At 40.2% G+C, this 21,271-nt stretch overlaps 1 protein-coding gene across 4 annotated transcripts in view; it reads left to right on the forward strand.

Annotated features, from left to right (window-relative positions):
• The window catches only part of PPEF1 (protein phosphatase with EF-hand domain 1), a 121,696-nt gene that overhangs the window by 15,261 nt on the left and 85,164 nt on the right, over nucleotides 1–21,271 (forward strand). For 2 of the 4 annotated variants that reach the window (XM_080652664.1, XM_080652662.1), the window contains 3 exons: nucleotides 3,598–3,684; nucleotides 6,015–6,090; nucleotides 18,494–18,635. In XM_080652664.1, the coding sequence (XP_080508790.1) occupies nucleotides 18,590–18,635 (46 nt within the window). In that variant the 5' untranslated portion in view covers nucleotides 3,598–3,684; nucleotides 6,015–6,090; nucleotides 18,494–18,589. Of the gene's footprint in view, nucleotides 1–3,597; nucleotides 3,685–5,737; nucleotides 5,879–5,916; nucleotides 6,091–18,493; nucleotides 18,636–21,271 lie in introns of those variants that run through there. The other 2 variants (XM_080652663.1, XM_080652665.1) reach the window with 2 other exon arrangements.

Here is a 21,271-nt window from a genome sequence, read left to right on the forward strand (position 1 = left end):
AAAAGGGCCCTTGGCAGTCAGAGGCTGTCCATGGGGACTTTAATATCTGCAGACCCAAGGCACTAAGCCAGAGCCAGCTCTGTGAAGCTGTTTGAAAATTTTATTTTTAAATTAGTGTACAGTAAAATCAACTTGCTGTACAGTTCTGTGAATTTGGTCCCATAGATAGATGAGTGTGACCACCATCATAATTAGATAGAGAACATCACCCTCCAAAACGTCCTATGCTGCCCTGGCCAGTGTGGTGCAGTGTGTTCGAGCATCGAACCTATGAACCAGGAGGTCATGTTCAATTCCTGGTCAGGGCACATGCCCCGGTTGTGGGCTTGATCCCCAGTGTGGGGCATGCAGGAGGCAGCCGATCAATGATTCACTCTCATCATTGATGTTTCTGTTTCTCCCTCTCCCTTCCTCTCTAAAATCAGTAATTCATATTCATTCATATTCTCTCTCTCTCTCTCTCTCTCTCTCTCTCTCTCTCTCTCTCTCTCTCTCTCTCTCTCCTCCTCTCGGCGCAGTGCACAAAATTTGTGCATGGATTAGGGGTCCCTAGCGGCTGCTAGCTGGGGCCTTCCTTCTCCTGGCTGCCTGCCACCACCGCTGGCTGGGGCCTCTCTTTGCACCCGCCTTGGCCTGGTGCCACCCGCTCACCTGCTCCACCATCTAGCCGCAATCCCAAGCGGGGCCCATTGGGGCTGGTAGCGTCTCCGTTGCCACCTGCTGCCAGCTCCGCTTCGCCAACACCTGCCATGTTCCATGCTGCCCCCTAGTGGTCAGCGCATGTCTAACTCCTGGTCTGTTGAACTCTGCCCATGGGGACAATTTGCATATTAGCTTTTTATTATATAGGATATTCTGTATCTATATATCTATATCTATAGCTATGTATATATCTATATATCTATACCTATACCTATACCTATACCTATACCTATACCTATACCTATATCTATATCTATCCCTTTGTAGTCATACCCTCACCCACTCATCAACCCTGGAAACCACTGATCAGTGCTCCATCACTGTGGTTTTGTCCTTTTGAAACTCTCATATAAACGTACACAACCTTTTAAGCCTGCTTCTTTCACTCAGCATAATGCCTTTGAGATTCATCCTCATGTACATCGATAGTTTGTTGTTACCCACCTTTGATTTCTTTGAATAACTTTCTAATTATTTGCCAAATCTGGCCTCCCTTTTCTCCTACTTAATATGGTTTTTCAATACCCAGAATTTATCCCTGAAAACACATGTGATTCTTTCTCTTTATTAAAATTTAATGTTACTTGCTATTCCTTCCCTCTCTTCAAAAGGCAGCAGGCTCTTTAAATCAAGGTTCTTTAAATGCATTTGATTGTGAAGCTCTCACAGTAAAAGCTTTCTGAGAATGAACCCCTAATACAGGTATATTTACTTATTTGCAGCTAGTACTGCTGAACTCATATTGTGTATATTACCAAACATACATGAAAATAGAAAATTCAAAAAGAATAAGAAAATAGATTAAAATGCCAATTCTAATGGTTTGCTTTCTATTCTCCAACATATCTGTGCTGCTGCTGTGGGGTAGGTACCTCAATTTAGAGACTACCAGGTGCTAGGAAGCTGAGATAAGGTATGATTTCTCCCCGCTAGCCCCAACACCAGGAGGCTAGCTGAGAGGCAGCCCCATTTGAGTTACCTCCTTTGGTTACTATCAGGCATTGAAGTATCAGGGACCTTAAGTGCTCACTACCAAACAGATCTGCACACATTGTTATTTTCTCAGTTGACTCCCAAATCCAGCTGCTTTGCCTAGATTTAACAGGGGTGGGCAAACTTTTTGACTCGAGGGCCACAATGGGTTCTTAAACTGGACCGGAGGGCCAGAACAAAAGCATGGATGGAGTGTTTGTGTGAACTAATATAAATTCAAAGTAAAGGAGCGGAGGGGAGAGCAAGAGAACCCTCCACTCTTTCGGCTCCATGGGCCGGATAGAACAGCCGAACGGGCCGGATCCGGCCCGCGGGCCGTAGTTTGCCCACGGCTGTAGCATATTCCCCAGTGTGTATCATGACCCATTAGAATTACTTTTCCTTGGTAGAAAATGGAACTGTAGCCAGCTCCAGGAAACTTGTGAAAAAGGACAGGTTGGCCTGCACTGCCCAGTCTCTCCCTTGTGAGGTAAGCAGCCTTCTCCATCCCCTCTAGCTTCCCATAGTTTGCTACTAGCATAGACTAACGGAGATGCTGGTTTGGGCTTCTTCAACAGCAGACCCTTAGACAAGCGTTTGAGAGCAAGAAGTTTATTTGGAAGGTGAAGGCAAACGCAGTCGGGGAGTGGGGAAGTGAGAAAGGAAGGAGAAGCAGCCAAGATAGCCAAGAAAGTGTAAGTCTAGTCTACAGAAATGGAAAGGCGGCCACTTTTCTCTACCCTCTCAAAAGTCTAACTGCAGCATTGTAATTAGGACCACAGTTCATTCTGATTTTTACTTCGCCTCTCCCATTTCGCATCCTTGTTAAGTACTATAAAATAGACATGTCTACAAGAACACCCTTGTCTCTCCCTTACCTCTTCTTCTGGCTAAATCTTAACTCTGGCTGCTCAATCATCAGGTCTCAGCCTTACCACCACTTCTAGAAAGCCTTCCCTCATCCCACTTTTTGTGATGGGGCTCTTTCTCTGTGTCTACCTATCTGTCCTGTTACAGATCTTATCATACTGTATTGCTTTCATTTATTCATATAATAAATATTATGTGCCTGGCACTGTTTTAGGTACCTGGAGATTATATTGCAATAGGGGAGAGATATTTTTAAAAATATGTTTTATTGATTTTTAGAGAGAGAGGAAGGGAGAGAGAGATAGAAACATTGATCAGGCCCTAGCTGGTTTGGCTCAGTGGATAGAGCATTGGCTTGCGGACTGAAGGGTCCCGGGTTCGATTCTGGTCAACATACCTCAGTTGCAGGCTCCATCCCTGGCCTTGGTGTGGCTCAGTGGTTGAGCATTGACCTATGAACCAGGAGGTCATGGTTTGATTCCCCATCAGGGCATATGACTGGGTTCTGGGCTCGATCCCCCGTAGGGGGCGTGCAGGAAGTAGCCGATCAATGATTCTCTCTCATCACTGATGTTTCTCTCTCTCTCCCTTTCCCCTCCTCTCTGAAATCAATAAAAAAAAAAATTGATCGGCTGCCTCCTACACACCCCCTACTGGGGATCAAGCCCACACCCTGTGCATGTGCCCTGACCCAGAATTGAACCAGTGACCACTTGGTACATAGGTTGATGCTCAACCATAAGCCACACTGGCCATGGTGGGGAGACAAATATTAATTTCTCATTTACCTATGTGTGTGTGTCTCACCTAATTGTTTCCATTTTCTTCACCATTTATGTCCGTCCCTCAGCACAGTGCCTGCCACATAGGAGGTGTTCAATAAAAATGTGTTGAATTGATTGAAACAGCACAAGGCATCTTAGTTAAGGATGATTTGGTATTTATATGGCCTTTCTGGGGGGGAAATTAGCTCTCATCTTTCCCATTGGCTGTTATCCTATGATGATGTGCCCATTGAGAGATAAATTGACCCATTAACTTTTCTTTTTTCAGGCTAAGACAATACATCCATCCTCAGCTGGAGGAAAACCAGATAACATCTGAGTAGAAGCTGGAAACATCATTTTACAAACATATAAGGTGCTGACTGAGGCAGTGTAGTGTAATGATTATAAGCAGAGGTTCTAAAGCAGGGGTGGGCAAACTTTTTGACTCGGGGGCCACAATGGGTTCTTAAACTGGACCGGAGGGCCGGAACAAAAGCATGGATGGAGTGTGTGTGAACTAATATAAATTCAAAGTAAAAGAGCGGAGGGGAGAGCAAGAGAACCCTCCGCTCTTTCGGCTCCGCGGGCTGGATAGAACAGCCGAACAGGCCGGATCTGGCCCGCGGGTCGTAGTTTGCCCACGGCTGTTCTAGAGTCAAAGTGCTTGGGTTCAAATCCCAGCTCTGCCACTTATTTGCTGTTTGACTTTGGGCTGTAGTTCCTAATTCGTAAATAGGGATAATAGTAGTATATGTCTCATATGATGGTCTGTGGATTAAGGAAGGGTAACACACTTAAAATTTGTAAGTGCCTAGAACGTAGTAAGTACTCAATAAATGTGATACTGTCATTGTGATTTGTTAACATACATCCATGCTCTTTCATTTAATAATTGGAGGCTGGCTATAGGATTCTGTGGTGCTCAAAGTAGCATTTTAGCATTCTTTGTACAGTGGAAAAATACGGTTAAATTCTTCATTTTAAGCAATTTTAAGTTTTAGACAAGTCACATATAGGGCACAGCCAATCCAATTCATAGTCCAGAAGCTGATCATTAAAAATAAATACCTAAATAAGGAGTTCTTGTCCTCTTTTTCTTTCTTTCTGAGATTAAACAAATATTTGTATTTGGTGCTGGAAATGCCAAGAGGAATGAAATGGATCCTTCCCCTTCAGGGTTTCACATGTAAAAGGACAAATTACAGTGCACTTTTGGAGGTTCTATAATTGGACGCACACATGGCTTTGAGTGCCAGAAGACAGAGTGACTAAGTCCCCTTCGGTGATTCAGGAAAGGCATCACACAGAGGAGGTGACATTTGAACAACTGTATCTAGACCATAGCCATCATTTGGTCGGTGGATTAAATAGGCATTTGGCTGGAAACTCATCCATATAGTGACATTATCCATTATTTTTTGGGAGTCTGGCTAATTATGCTATCATTTGCAGTGTGTACAGCAGTCTCCTCAGATTCTTGGCTTGGAGTTCCTGCCATAGAAACCTGTATGGTTACATTATCTCATAAGAGGCCCTCTGATAATATTGAATATGCTAATAAGCGTAGAGAAGCCCAGAGCTACCTTTCCAGTTATTTTTAAAGTGACTCCATTAGTATAAATATCAAGCTAGGTAACTGCTTTACTGGATCTCCTGTGGTACCAAATTGCAGAAAGGAATTGGCTAAAGAGTAGCTTGGGTGGGGTTATGAAATAATTACGTCTGGAGTCCTTTAAATCCTAGCTCTCTATGCCTAAGGCCAGTAAGCTAAGGCCATACGCTGTGTAACCAACTAGGAAGAGTTTGGGAGGAAAATTGCTGTCAGTGCAGCTGCAGTCAGCGTGAGACCCTGGGAACAGGTCACCCCTGATTGCCTCAAAAGACAGCCGAACTGTAAGCTGGTGGCATCCAGTACTAGCATCCGCACTTCGATTATTCAAGTGTGTCTTCACTCCTCATCCTTCTCAAACTCAGCAAAATTACAGGTCAACTTTCCCTTTCCTTTCTGCTGATGGTGGGAGGTGAATCTCCCTTTCACAGATGGGTTCTTCAGCAAGCGACTAATTGAATAGCTGGAGGAATAAAAATGTCATATAAATAAATTTGCAGCACAGCACACAGCAGCCGCCCCTTTAACCCCTGCCTTTTCAAGTCCTAAGGAGGAATGGTTAGTGATTCCGCCTCCTTTTTCTTAATTGTACCGAGGTTACTAGAATGTTTCCTAGAAATCATTCTTGATTTACCTAAAGAGTCAGCCATTGAATGCTTTTCCGCCCTTATTTGCCAAAATTCTCTTTTATGCTTTGTACTGGTGCATATTATTTATGCAAGCAGCGGCCTGGTCCTGCCCTTGTAGAGCCTGGTCCCCCTGGAAGCAGTCATGTGATCACAGCCCATTACTTGAGCACATCCCTATCTCCTAGCCTGAAACAAGGCAGGGTTGGGGCAGAAAGCTGTGGCTCCCGGCCAGAGCTCAGGCTCTCCTGGATCTGTGGCTCTGGGCTCAGCTTCCAGGCTGAAAGGCAAAGCAGCTGTGGCCTGTTTGGGTTATTTCTTTGTGTGTGCGGGTGTGTGTGTATTTCTTGATTTATTTAAGCCGGAGCTCATCCTGCAGAGAGCTGCAGAGATGTGAGATGTGTGGAGTGCGTGTGTATATGTAGGGGGTGCTCCAGAGAGAGCTGACTTCTCTCTTTTTTCTTTCAGACTTCAGCATTCCTCATAGAGAACGTTTTTTGGCGGGTGAGGAAAAACCTCTGCATTGGCCAAGCAAAAGAACCAGGTAATATGTTTGTTTTGTTCTTAGCTATTTGGGGGAAGCAGAAGTCTACATTATAAGCATATATTATGTAGCAACAAAACATGGAATGTGTACTCCTTGGAGTTTATTTTATTGCTTTGCAATTTCTCAGATTGATTTTTCTCAAGGATGCTGATTGCAAATCACTTGCCATCGTCTTAAAAAATGTGTACAGATGACTTTGCAATCTGAAGGGTTGTGGCCTATTTCAAATGAACGTGATATTTGGAAAAACTCTGTGGTCACTTGGGTGAGAGCTAGAAAATGAGGGAAGGGATACTTTAAGAAACTCTTTTAGGCCCTTCACGGGGTGTTCCCTAAACCCCATTGTGCAACTTCGTGTTCAGAATGTTCAGAAATCTTTTTTTAGCTCCTTTGGCCTCTTGTTACCACAGAGCACCACAGGGTTTCCATCTGTCTGTAAGAAAGGGAAACAGAATTCCCTGCAACATTAAAGAATTCTCATTAGTGATTAATGCTTACAAAGATTGACCAGGTTGGGTCCTGAAACCAGGGCATAGCAAACCTTTCAGTGGACATTTTTGTTTTTTAAGATTAAGCAGAGTAGGTCTTCGGTTCTGCCACTGATCAGCTGTGCCATGGAGTACAATATTTAATTTCTGAGTCTCAGTTTCTTCATCTGTAATATGGGAGTGATGATATGATCTTGAAGATTGCTGTGAAGATTAACTGGATTAATAGGAATACAAAGCACCCACTCTGCTGGGTAAATAATAGTTCCTTAATAAGTAGTGGTGATTTTAGCTGCCATTATTATTATTATTATTATTATTATTATTATTATTATATTGGTATAGTGTTCTTTCAGATCTTTGTGTTCTCAGGGGGAAAGAGCCCAGATCTTGTGAATCTGCAATTATCCCAGAACCTGTAGACACCCAAGGGATTTATTCTCTGGAAGGTCCCAGCTAATGCATTTGGAAGGAGGAGATAAGAGCAAACACAAGTTTCATTTTAACATTCCTACCACAGGGGTACCCACCCATGTATAGCCTTTCCTAACTCATCAGCTAAGAATTGCTCCTCATTAGTCCTCAGTACAAGTATGAGAGGTATGTTATTTGCCCTAGTTCCTGTTGAGAAAACTGAGGTGCAGAGCAATAAATGACTAGCTGAGAAGAATTTAAACTCTGGTTTGTCTGACTTCTAAACCCCAGGCTCCACTGGGTCAGCATTACCAGTTAGGAACCATAGGTGTTGTTGATATGGGTTCCCTGAAAAGGGTTCCCTGCTAGGCTGTTTGGGAAACAGTGGACACTATAGCCCTTTCTTAGAGATTCGCAATGCACATTAACATATGAAGGCTCTGAGGAGTCCTGTAGTAAAGAAACGTGTATAAATGTACTTCTCCTGAACTTATTTGATGATGAGACCTTTTTTTTGGGGGGGGGGGGCGGGGAGCCTTATTACTAGAATTATAAACAACATGGAACTACACTTCCACAAACACACTTTGGAAAACCTGGCACCAGGCCAAACTGCCCCTCATCACAGTCCTTCCTCATATAACAGCAGATACCCTCAGACACCTTCTGGTGGCCAGTATAATTTCTACCCTTTTCTTACCCTTTAACCTAATGAGACCCAGGAAGAATCAGCAGCTCCATCCTACAGATCTCCCCTTATTCATTTAGGACCCCTTATACAAGCAAATGCTACAGTGTTTTACTGTAAAGGTAGTAGTGGAAGGAGCCTCTCTTAGCATGGTCTGCCAGGGACTCCTCTACTCTATGCCCTTTAGTTAGGCCACAGACATCAGGCTGTACAACCCCTGTTTTTAATTTTTTTTTAATTTTATTTTATTGCTTAAAGTATTACAAAGAATAGTACATATGTCTCCTTTTTTTCCCCATTGACCTTCCCCTGGCCTCCCCTACCCCCCAGTATCTTGCGTCCATTGGTTATGCTTATACGCATGCATACAAGTCCTTCGGTTGATCTCTTACCTCCCCACCCTCCAACTCTCCCCAGCCTTCCCACTGTAGTTTGATAGTCTGTTCGATGCTGCTCTGCCTCTGTATTTTTGTTCATCAGTTTATAATGTTCTTTATTATCCATAAATGAGTGAGATCATGTGGTATTTTTCTTTCATTGCCTGGCTTATTTCACTTAGCATAAAGCTCTCCAGTTCCATCCATGCTGTTGCAAATGGTAAGAATTCCTTCTTTTTTACAGTAGTGTAGTATTCCATTGTGTAGATTTACCACAGTTTTCTAATCCAATCATCTGCTGATGGGCACTTAGGCTGTTTCCAAATCTTAGCTATAGTAAATTGTGCTGCTATGAACATAGGAGTGCATATATTCTTTCTGATTGGTGTTTCTGAGTTCTTGGGATATGTTCCTAGAAGTGATATTACTGGGTCAAATGGGAGTTCCATTTTTAGTTTTTTGAGGAAACTCCATACTGTTCTCCACAGTGGCTGCACCAGTCTGCATTCCCACCAGCAGTGCAAAAGAGTTCCTTTTTCTCTGCATCCTCGCCAGCACTTGTCGTTTGTTGATTTGTTGATGATAGCCATTTTGACAGGTGTGAGATGGTACCTCGTTGTTTTGATTTGCGTCTCTCGGATGATTAGTGACTTTGAGCATGTTTTCATATGTCTCTTGGCTTTCTGAATGTCCTCTTTCAAAAAGTGTCTATTTAGGTCCTTTGCCCATTTTTTGATTGGGTTGTTTATCTTCCTTTTGTTAAGTTGTATGAGTTCCCTGTAAATGTTGGAGATTAAACTCTTATCGGAGATAACATTGGCAAATATGTTCTCCCATGCAGTGGGCTTTCTTGTTGTTTTGTTGATGGTTTCTTTTGCTGTGCAGAAGCTTTTTATTTTGATGTAGTCCCATTTATTTTCTCTTTAGTTTCCATTGCCCTAGGACCTGTATCAAAAAGATAATGCTGTGACAAATGTCTGCTATTTTGCTGCCTATGGCTTCTACTAAGATTTTTATGGTCTCCCATCTTACATTTAAGTCCTGTATCCATTTTGAGTTTATTTTTGTGTATGGTGTAAGTTGGTGGTCTAGTTTCACTTTTTTGCATGTTTCTGTCCAGTTTTCCCAACACCATTTATTGAAGAAACTGTCTTGTCTCCATTGTATGCTCTTGCCTCCTTTGTCAAATATTAATTGGGCATACTGGCTTGTGTCGATTTCTGGGTTCTCTGTTCTGTTCCACTGGTCTATATGTCTGTTTTTTGCCAGTACCAGGCAGTTTTGAGAACAGTGGCTTTGTAGTATAGCTTGATATCTGGTATTGTGATCCCTCCTACATTGCTCTTCTTTCTCAAGACTGCTGCAGCTATTCGGGGTCTTTTTTTTTTTTTTAATTCCAGATGAATTTTTTGAGTTTGTTCCAGGTCTGTGAAATATGCCATTGGTATTTTAATGGGGATTGCATTGAATTTATAGATTGCTTTGGGTAGTATGGATATTTTAATGATGTTGATTCTACCAATCCATGAACATGGTATATTCTTCCATTTGTTCATGTCTTCCTCTGTCTCTTTTTTCAATGTCCTGTAGTTTTCCCAGTGCATGTCTTTTACGTCCTTAGTTAAGTTTATTCCTACGTATCTTAATTTTTTTGGTGCAATGGTAAATGGGATTGTTTTTTTCGCTTCTCTTTCTGTGAGTTCATTATTAGTGTATAAAAAGGCCATAGATTTCTTGGTGTTAATTTTGTATCCTGCTACTTTGCCAAATTCACTTATTAGGTACAGTAGTTTTTTTTATGGAGTCTTTGGGGTTTTCTATGTATAGTATCATGTCATCTCTAGATAAGGACAGTTTTACTTCTTTTCCAAATTGGATGCCTTTTATTTCTTCTTCTTGTCTGATCGCTATGGCTAGCACTTCCAGTACTATATCAAACAGGAATGGTGAAAGTGGGCATCCCTGTCCTGTTCCCATTCTTAGGGGAAAGAGTTTAGTTTTTGCTGATTTAGTATGATGTTGGCTGTATGTTTGTTGTATAAAGCTTTTATTATGTTGAGGTGTGATCCCTCTATTCCCACTTTGCTGAGAGTTTTTATCAAGAAAGGGTGTTGGATTTTGTCAAATTCTCTTTCTGCATCGATTGATATGATTATGTGATTTTTGTCCCTCAGTTTGTTTATGTGATGTATCACATTTATTGATTTGCAGGTATTATACCATCCTTGCATCCCCAGGATAAATCCCATTTGGTCATGGTGTATGATCATTCTAATGTAATGCTGAATTCGATTTGCTAGATTTTTGTTGAGGATTTTAGCATCTATGTTTATCAAGGATATTGGCCTGTAGTTCTCTTTCTTTGTGGTGTCTTAATCTGGTTTTGGAATTAGGGTAATGCTGGCTTCATAGAAAGAGCTTGGGAATGTGCCTTCCTCTTGCATTTTTTGGAATCGTCTGGGGAGGATGGGTTTTAATTCTTCTTTGAATGCTTGGTAGAACTCCCCTGTAAAGCCATCCGGACCAGGGCTTTTGTTTGCTGGAAGATTTTTTTATCGCTGCTTCAATTTCTTTGGTAGTTATTGGCCTATTCAGGTTTTTTGATTCTTCTTGATTGAGTTGTGGGAAGCTTGTATTTTTCTAAGAATATGTCCATTTCATCTAGGTTGTTCATTTTGTTGGAATAGAGTTGTTCATACTATTTTTTTCATAATTGTTTGTATTTCTGTGGGATCGGTTGTTACTTCGCCTCTTTCATTTCTGATTTTGTTTATTTGGGTCCTCTCTCTTTGCTTCTTGGTGAGCCTGGCTAGAGGTTCATCAATCTTGTTTATCCTTTCAAAGAACCAGCTCTTGGTTTTGTTGATCTTTTTTATTTTTTTGGTCTCTATGTCATTTATCTCTGCTCTGATCTTTATTATTTCCTTCCTTCTGCTTACGCTGGGCTTTTCTTGTTGCTCTCTTTCTAACTCTTTGCATTGTAGGGTTAGATAATTTATTTCCATCTTTTCTTGTTTTTGAGGTAGGCCGGTAGAGCTATAAACTTCCCTCTCAGGACTGCTTTTATTGTGTCTCATAGCATTTGCACTGTTGTGTTTTCATTATCATTTGTTGCCATGATGCTTTTTATTTCTTCTTTGTCTTTGGTAACCCAATCATTATTTAAAAGGATGCTATTTAGCCTCCAGGTGTTTGATTTTTTTTGGATTGTTTTTATTGTAGTTCGTTTCTAGTTTTATGCCATTGTGATCTGAGGAGATGCTTGATATGATTTCTATCTTCTTGAATTTGAAGAGACTTTGCCTGTGTCCCAATATGTGGTCTATCTTTGAAAATGACCCATGTGAACTTGAGAAGAATGTATATTCTGTGGCTTTGGGGTGGAATGTTCTGAAGATGTCAATTAATTCCATCTGACCTAGTGAGTCATTTAGGATTGATGTTTCTTTGCTGATTTTTTGTTTAGAGGATTTGCCCAGTGGTGTTAGTGGAGTATTAAAGTCCCCTACTATGACTGTATTGCGGTCAGTCTCTCCCTTGATATCCTCCAGAAGTTTTTTTTTTTTATGTATTTGGGTGCTCCTGTATTGGGTGCATATATGTTTACCAGAGTTATATCTTCTTGTTGAATTGCCCCTTAGTATTATGAAGTGGCTTTCCTTATCTCTTGTTATGGCCTTCACTTTGAGGTCTAATTTGTCAGATATAAGTATTGCTACCCCAGCTTTTTTTTTCATTTCCATTCGCCTGAAAAACCTTTTTTTCATCCCTTCACCATCAGTCTGTGTCAGTCCTTTGTTCTAAGGTGTGTTTCCTGTAGACAGCAGATATATGGGTCATGTTTTCTTATCCACTCAGCTACCCTATGTCTTTTGATTGGGGCATTTAATACATTTACATTTAAAGTTATTATTGATAGGTACTTGTTTGTCGCCATTTTTATTCTTTATGCCTATGTTCCTTCTTCCCTTACTATTTCTTCTTTTTATAGCAGACCCTTTAGCATTTCTTGCATTGCTGGTTTGGTAGTAATAAACTCCCTTAGTCCTTTTTTGTCTGGGAAGCTCCTGATTTCACCCTCAATTTTAATTGATATCCTTGCTGGGTACAGTATTCTTGGATTCAGACCCTTGCTTTGCATGACTTTGTATATTTCATTGCATTCCCTTCTGGCCTGATGTGTTTCTGTTGAGACATCAGTTGGTAGTTTGATGGGAGATCCTTTGTAGGTAACTTTCTGTCTCTCTCTGGCAGCCTTTAAGATTCTTACTTTGTCATTGGTGTTTGCCAGTTTAATTATAATGTGTCTTCATGTCGATCTCTTAGGGTTCATCTTCTTTGGGACTCTGTGAGCTTCTTGGACTTGTGTGAGTTTTTTCTTCCCGATATCAGGGCAGTTTTCTGTCATTATTTCTTCAAACAGGTTTTCTATTCCTTGCTCAGTTTCCTTTCCTTCTGGAACCCCTATTATGCGGATGTTGTTTCGTTTCGTGTTGTCCCAAACTTCCCTTAGGCTCTCCTCCTGCTTTTTAATTTTTTTTCTAGAAGCTGCTCTGCTTGGGTATTTTTTCGTACCTTGTCTTCTATCTCACTGATGTGGTCCTCTGCTTCTTCTAGTCTACTGTTGATTCTTTCTATTGAGTTCTTTATTGCAGCGATGTAATTTTTCATTTCTTCTTGGATCTTCTTCATTTCCTCTTGGTTCTTACACATATTGTTGAATTTGTCTTCCATCCTTTTCAGCAACCTTATGACCATTGCTCTGAATTCTTTCTCCGTCCTATTGCTTGCCTCCATTTCATATACTTCCTTTTCTGGTGATTCCTCCTTTTCTTTCATATGCAGGCTGTTTCTTTGTCTCCCCGTGATCGCTCCTCTCAGCGTTTCTGGTTATGTAGCTCTCTCTCTCCTGCATTGACTTTCTTTAGGCAATGCCAGCTGTTTAATTCGCCAGTTCTGGGTGAGTGCTCTTTCTAAACCCCTGTTTTTAAAAAATATATATTTTTTTATTGATTTCAGAGAGGAAGGGAGAGGGAGAGAGAGAGAAACATCAATGATGAGAGAGAATAATTGATTGGCTGCCTCCTGCATGACCCTCCTGGGAATCGAGCCCACAAGCTGGGCATGTGCCCTGACCGGGAATCAAACCGTGACCTCCTGGTTCATAGGTCTATGCTCAAATACTGAGCCATGCCCACCGGACTAGAACCCCTCTTTTGATGAAGACCAAATGTCATGCAGCAGGATGAGCCTGAAGAGGTATCTGGAGGACACATCAGTGGTGTCCACAGTTGAATGACTGGGTTCTAGATTTGGCTTCCTCAGGGCTAGAGCTAGAGCAGGCATTTCTCATGAAAGCTGAATTTTCGCTAGAAAAAGCTAAGTTTCTAGCATGGGAAACCAACCATAGTTCACATCTAGAATTCCAGAGGTGGAATCAAGGTCATCGTGGCTGAGCCAAGGTGTGAGGGTTCAGTAGAGATGCACTTTGAACTAAAATAATGAATAAGAACAACTTGGGGAGACTGGGCTAGCTTAGAGGGTACTTGATGACTGAGGTTAGCTTGGCTCCAAGGACCATCTTTTGTTCTTTCTTTGTATCTTCATCTTTGGAAATGAAAAGTGGCCAGGATGAAAAGAAATGAACAACATCAAGCAGTTCAACCCTCCACTTCTCCCCCTCACCCTTCTTCCACACACACACAGTGAAAACCTTTTAGTGGAAGCCTTAGAAACCTTTCATTCTGCACAGTTTAAATGAGTGCCCATGATGAATCACTATTTTATGTTTATGCTTAAAAACCATCCTCGGTATATATATATGTATCGGTAAGGACGGAGGCACTGGGCAAGTTTCAAGCTGCTTTTTGACTGATTATGGCATCCTTGGGTCTTTGTGAATGCTGATGACACTCCCCACCTCTTGAGCTGAAGAACCCATTTGAGGCTCCAGGAAACTGTTTCTTCAAAGACTCTAGCACACTAAATGCTTTGCTAATGCAGACAGAGGGCAGGAAATGGAAGGAGCTTATGTTTTCCCAAATAATGGAAAATCCCCAAATCATTTTTATCAGCTTAGCAAAAGCACATCTTTAAAAACTTGCTTCCCTCTCTGCCTTTAAGTGGATGATTACAGTCTAAGTTGGGCAGTGTGTGGGAGTAGGAAGTGGCATCTGGCCTTAACCAGTTCTTGTTTTGGCGAGAATTAAAATGAACTCTCTTTTTCTTTTTTTTAAAAATTTATATTTATTGATTTTAGAGAGACTGAGGCACTGGGCAAGTTTCTCACTCAACAATAGCAAGTGATATATTTCAATCTCCATTTTCTTTTTCCAGAAAAAGAAAGAAAGCAATATTTAATAATATAAAAATTCTAACAACAAACTATTATTTCTAATACCAAAGAATTCTAAAACAATTCTCACTTCCATCATGTTTTAAAAATTTTGTTTAAAAATGGATGTATAAGTACTATCCATTTTCTGGTTTAATAAAAGATTTATAATCAAATAGCCAGCATCTGTGCACAAAATTATAGACTAATAATTATCTTTAGTTACTAATTTTTAAAGGACCCTGGCTTAGAAATATTCATTCATGCATGCATTCAGCATTTATCAAATACTTGCTATGTTAAAGACACTGTGTAGGTGCCAGAGATTCAAGGAGTATTTAGAAAGTAAGATACCCTAGAAGCTTACAGTCTAGTAGAAATATATTCAACCATGATGCTTTTTAGTTCCTAGTGAATCATTTATATGGACTTTTGTTGTGCGGTGAATTAACTGAGAACCAAATGCCTTTGGAAAGATATATTGTTTTATTTCTTTTTCTGGAAAAAGAAAATCGAGATTGAAATATGTCACTTCCTATTATTGAATCAGTGTTTGTTGCCAACTCAATGCCCAACTCTTATATATTCATAAAAAGGGTAGGAAAAATAGCATGAAGATGGAAGTGAAGCCCAAGGAAGAGCAGAGTTTGTCAAACAGATACAGGGAGTGCCTGCGCCAAAGCACCCTGAAGGGTGCAGGCCACCCAGACTGCTTGAATTCAGTATTGGCAGTAAAGTCTGGGAACCTGCATTTTGATTTTATTTTTATAAAATATATTTTTATTGATTTCAGAGAGGAAGGGAGAGGGAGAGAGAGATAGGAACATCGATGATGAGAGAGAATTAATGATGGGCTGCCTCCTGTACTGGGGATCAAGCCTGCAACCTGGGCATGTGCCCTTGACCAGAATCGAACCAGGACCCTTCAGTTCGCAGGCCAATGCTCTATCCACTGAGCCAAACCAGCTAGGGCAGTCTGCATTTTTAATAATCTTCTCTGGTAAGTCTTGTGGTACTCACGTTGGAGAGCATTAATATAGGTGCTTGGATAAGGTCAGCAGGACTAGATAAACCACTTCAAAGGCTGATGAAGACCCTAGCAGATGTGTTCTCATAGGCATTGCAGATAACCTTAGAGATATTTTTGAGTATGGAGAGAAAGCAAGCGATGTGTAAATAGTGCCCCAATTTCAAACATGAGAAAAGAGTAGATGCCAGAAACCGCAGCCTTACAAGCCTGACATGACCTTTGGAAAAATCTTGTTCCAAACAGATGAAGTCAAAAAGCATTCAGAGGAAAATGTGATGTTCACTAGGCATCATCGTGGATTCGCTAAAACATTGTCTCTATTAGAGATTGTCAAACTTTGCTGCATATTAGAATCATCTGGGGAGCTTTAAAAAATTCAGATGCCCAACTCCACCCAAGGGGACCCAGGCAAACCATTTTTGTCTATATAATAATTATGCAAGTTGCTTAACTGCCTTGTACTTTCTGTCAATTCTAGGTAATTTTAAAGGTCTCGCCCACCCTTTACACATCTATGATTTTGTTACTTAAAATCATTCCAAACTGATTTCCTTCCTTTCTTCCTCTCTCCCTGCCTTCCCACCTTCCCTTTTCCTTCTCTTCCTCCTCCTCTTCTTTTTCTTCTTCTGATTTGAGATAGCTTGGAATGTCAAGGTGTCAAAGTACATATCTTAATTTCATTAAAATATTTAGCAAAATTTCCAAGGAGCACCCGGGCTGGTTTTGCTCAGTGGTTGGAGTGTTGGCCATGGATCAACGGGTCCCAGGTTTGATTCCCAGTCAAGGGCACATACTTTGTTTGCAGGTTCCCGGCCCCTGTAGGGGTGCGTGCGGGAGGCAACCAGTCCATGTGTCTCTCTCACATCGATGTTTCTCTCTCTCTCTCTCTCTCTCTCTCTCTCTCTCTCTCTGTTTTTCTCTCTCTCCCTCTCTCACTCTCCTTCTCCCTCTCCCTCTCTCCCGCTCTCCTTCCCTTGTCCCTCTCTTTCCACTCTCTAAAAATCAATGGGAAAAATACCTTCTGGCGAGGATTAAAAAAAAATTTCCCAGGACCTCTCATAAATACGTAAATTGATAGGTATGATGGATGAATGTACCACCCAAGTGCACAAATATGAGGATGTGAATGTAATGGATCTGCGGTAACCTTGGAAAATGGTTTGGAATGGAATGTCACAAGAGTTGTTGTGTTCTTGGAGCTGACCTTGTTAACATTTAAAAAAGATATAGCCCGAGCCGGTTTTGCTCAGTAGTTAGTGTCAGTCTGCAGACTGAAAGGTCCTGGGTTTGATTCCATTCAAGGGAATCATATGTTGGTTGCAAACTCAATCCTCTGGCCCTGGTTGGGGCATGTGCAGGAGACTACCAGTCTATGTGTCTCTCTCACATTGATGTTTCTCTCTCTCTGCCTCTCCCCCTCCCTTCCATTCTCTCTAAAAAAAATCAATGGAAAAAATATCCTCAGGTGAAGATGAACAACAACAATAACAAAAGATATAAAAGAAATCCCTATTAGATTTGTAAATAATCCCAAATTTAAGAGGGTTAATTGATTCAACATGTAAAAGAATCAGGCCTAGTTCTGATTAGAATATCTGTTTATTAAGGTTATTATTTTAAAAAATATTTCTATAATTCAAATATTTTGCTCATTTTTGTTTTCCCTTTTCTTCAGTTGAGTTGAAATTCTGAAGCTTTTAGTGTAGTGCTAATGGAAAAATAAACATGCCTATAGGGTCCCTAGTCAGTTAGTTCTCTTTGTTTCTATCAAGAAATGCAAATATATTAGATCAGGTTGGTTTGGAGAATCAAAAAATAAAGGAAATGTGGCAGCTAAAAAAATAATGATTTTCCTCCCACCTTCTAGGTTCTTCTACATGGCCTAATAACTCAGATCAACAGAAGAAAATTAAATTTCAATACATGCTCACGGGGGATTCACATAAGCATGGAAATTCCAAAGACAGTGAAGTAAAATTGGGTATACAGGTCATTTTTAAACAAAGAAGAAAGAGGGGGCCTGAGATTTCAAAGGGAGTAGGCAATTTACAGGTAGTTGAGGAAGAGAGGAACGTAGTTTTGCTAGGCAACCCAGAAACAGTGAGACACAGGGTGGTCTAGTGAACAGGCACCTGCTTGGAGTCCTCCTGTCTAGTACTAAGGTTCTCATCCTGAAGCAGGTTTTTTTCTTATCTGAATCTCTTAGGCAGGAAAGGGGGAAGATCAAAGGTTCTTTCTGAGTCTTTTGTTTCTCTTAATATCCTGCTTAAAGATTGCTATCACCAAAAGCAAAACTTTTGGCCCCCTTCAGAAATATCACCCCCCAAAAAAGCAATGAGGAAAGGAATTTTGTCAGAAATTCCCAGGGAGTGATTGTGGAAAATCCCTTTAGCAGTTTCATCTAACTTGTCAGAGGGGCTGGTGAGCTACCGGAAGGTAGACTTGGAAGAGTCTCAAAAACACTGGGAGAGCTTGTTTAAAAAGGGCACTTGGACAGATTCTGATGCCTTCATTTGCCGGGGTGCGGGGGGAGGCCTTGAACCTCCTTTTTATAAACAAGTGCTCTGACTGATTCTGAGAAATATTGTCAAAGAATTCACTTGGATTTGGATTTTGGCATTTAAATATCTTGTTTTTGTCTCATAGTCCTCCAATTTGTGTTTTTCAAAGCCCAAATAGGTTTAATTATTTGAGCTGAAAACCAAAACTGTTCAATAATGTCAGATCTTTCCTATCTTATTCCCTATATTTCAATTAGAAAATTGTACGCTCTTACATTGCCATTTTTCTTTTCGTTTTTAATGTTTTATTTTCTGCAGACCTTGATCTGACTGAGACATGAGGAAAATAATATGTGTATCAGAAAAGCAACCTATAGCTGCTCCGTTGCTGCTGCTGTGCTGTGGAAAATAAACCAGGATTAGATTATGTCTGGTCACTTTCCACATCACATGACAAACAGCCGTTGAGAAGAAGCATAAAATGAATCCTGCTGAGCAGTCAGTCCTTAAGATACCTAGTTGTTAACATCCTTCTTCCTTCCCCTCCCTCCTGTGTATTCCCCATCAGTGTCTGTGACTGAAGTGTCAGCTAAGGAGTGGTTCCTCACACCTCTTCACCATCTGGGAGTAAGAAGTTGAAGCTATTTTACACCATCTAGAAGACATGGGCTGTGGTAGTTCAGCAATTAAAATCAAGAAATCTGCAAAAAGTGAGTGCTAGGAATGTGTCTTCCTGATGAAAAGTGAGCCAATTACCTGTCCTCCTTTCTCATTTACGTACATAGTTGGTTCTGGAGCTGCCTGCTCTGTGTGATTTTGCACAAGGCATCATCCCTTGAACCAGAGGTTAAATATTGGGATAACATCAGAAACTACTGGTAGGAAGATGTAGCTTTGAATTTCTGATGTACCATAAAGTATTATCTAAGAGATATTTTATATTTGATTTGATTTCAGTTGGAAATGTACCAATATAAAATCTCAATTTAAAACTCAGTGGCAGGGAACAAGAAAGTCCCTGTAAACCTATATCTCTTTATTCAGTATGCTTATAAATAGCTATATTCATATCTGTGTAACAACTGGTAACAGCATTGAATCTTTATTCGGTTTTATAACTCAGTGATCAGATTATTTTTATAGCTATTCAACACAGAACTTTATGAGATTTGCCTCATGTTTTTAGAATATTCTAGGTAGAATTTGGCAAATGCTAAATCATCTGCTTCTCCAAAAGGGTGTTGTTTCTAAATAGTTGACATGCCCCCTACTATTACCATATAATTAGAAACTTAATATTTTCTTTATTTGGTACCGAAGTTCTTTCTCATAGCTACTAGAATCTAGTTGAAACTCGAGTGTCTAAGAAACATAGTCTTTACAAAGAAATTAAAATAAAAACAAGCAAGCTGGGACAATTATGTGAATAATGTGCTCTTAAATTCCATTCCTTTGTTATTTAGGTACAGATAATCTCCCCAATTTCTCTTCCACATCTTGGTTTTGGAAGGTCACTCAGTCTTAGTGTGGAGAGTTTAGGATGAAGAGTTTTCCATACTAGTTAGTGTGAGATGTTTTCCTTTTGGTTTCAAATGCTGTGCTCTCTCCTAGTTGAATTGTGCATGTGTAGTTGGCCATCCATATCTGTGGGTTTCCCATCCACTGATTTATCCAACCCCAGATCAAAAATATTAGAAAGAAAAATATCCCAAAAAGTTCTAAAAAGCAAAACTTGAATTTGCCATGCCCTGAACACTATGCTGAATCTGCATGAATGAAGTGATGTGTAGGCAGACCCTGCTGTAGCCTATATGCAGATATAGCCTATATGCAAATACTATGCCATTTTAAAGAATTTTCTCTATTGATTAATTTATTACATATGTGTCCTTCCTTATTCCCCCATTACCCCCCCCCCCTACTATGCCATTTTATAGAAGGGACTTGTACAAGTCCATCCACAGATTTTGGTATCTTTGGGGGTCCTGGAACTAATCCCCCACATATTCCAAGGGACAGTTGTATTGAGATGCTCATGTAGTTTTTGTCTTTTATTCTGTGATATGGTACACAGTAATTGAATTTTAGATGTTATACCAACTTTGCATTCCTGGGATAAATTCCACTTGATCATGGTGTATAATAATCCTTTTTATATGTTGCTGGATTTGGTTTGCTAATATTTTGCTTAGGATTTTTGCATCTATATTCATAAGAAATACTAGTTTATGTGGTATCTTTGCCTGGTTTTGATATCAGGGTAATACTGGCCTCAAAAAATGAGTTGGAAAGTGTTCCCTTTTCTTGCATTTTTTTATAAGAGTTTGTGAAAAATTTGTATTCTTTAAATGTTTGTTAGAATTTGTCAGTGAAGCTATCTGGGTATGGGAATATATATATATATATATATATATATATATATATATATATATAGTTGTTGTTGTTCTGGGCTTTTCTTTGTGGGTAGTTTTTGATTACTTATTCTATAATTCTATTCAGATTTTCTATTTCTTGTCATTTTCTTTTTTTTATAGATTTTATTGATATTTTACAGAGAGGAAGGGAGAGGGATAGAGAGCTAGAAACATAGATGAGAGAGAAACATGGATCAGCTGCCTCCTGCACACCTCCCACTCGGGATGTGCCCGCAACCAAGGTACATGCCCTTGACCGGAATCGAACCCGGGACCCTTCAGTCCACAGGCCGACGCTCTATCCACTGAGCCAAACCGGTTTCGGCTCTTGTCATTTTCTTTTCATCCAGCCAGCGTGGCTCAGTGGTTGAGCATTGACCTATGAACCAGGAGGTCATGGTTTGATTCCCCATCAGGGCACATGCCTGGCTTCTGGGCTCGATCCCCAGGAGGAGGCGTGTAGGAGGCAGCCGATTGATGATTCTCTCTCATCATTGCTGTTTCTATTTCTCTCTCCCTCTCGATTCCTCTCTGAAATCTATTAAAAAATTTTTTTTCAATTACAGTTGACATACAATTTTATATTAGTTTCAGGTGTACAACATAGTGATTAGACATGTATATAACTCACAAAGTGATCATCCCAAATTTCTTCTTGTGATTTTCAATAGTTTTTATCCACTTCGTCTTAAGTTATCTAATTTATTAGCATATATTTGTTCAGAGTATTCTCTTATAACTCTTTTTATTCTTCTATTACCTGTGGAATATGTGAATCAACATGTATTATAATTTCATAATAATAAATCTGCTGAAAACTGATGCAATGGTATTTACTTACATTTATCCATGAGATAAATATTTTATCCATAAAACTTTTTTCTCATTCAGAAATATTGTACAACATAGAAAAGCATTTGGAAATACATACT

This window comes from Plecotus auritus, assembly GCF_963455305.1.
Source record: "Plecotus auritus genome assembly, chromosome: X".
NCBI lineage: Eukaryota > Metazoa > Chordata > Mammalia > Chiroptera > Vespertilionidae > Plecotus > Plecotus auritus.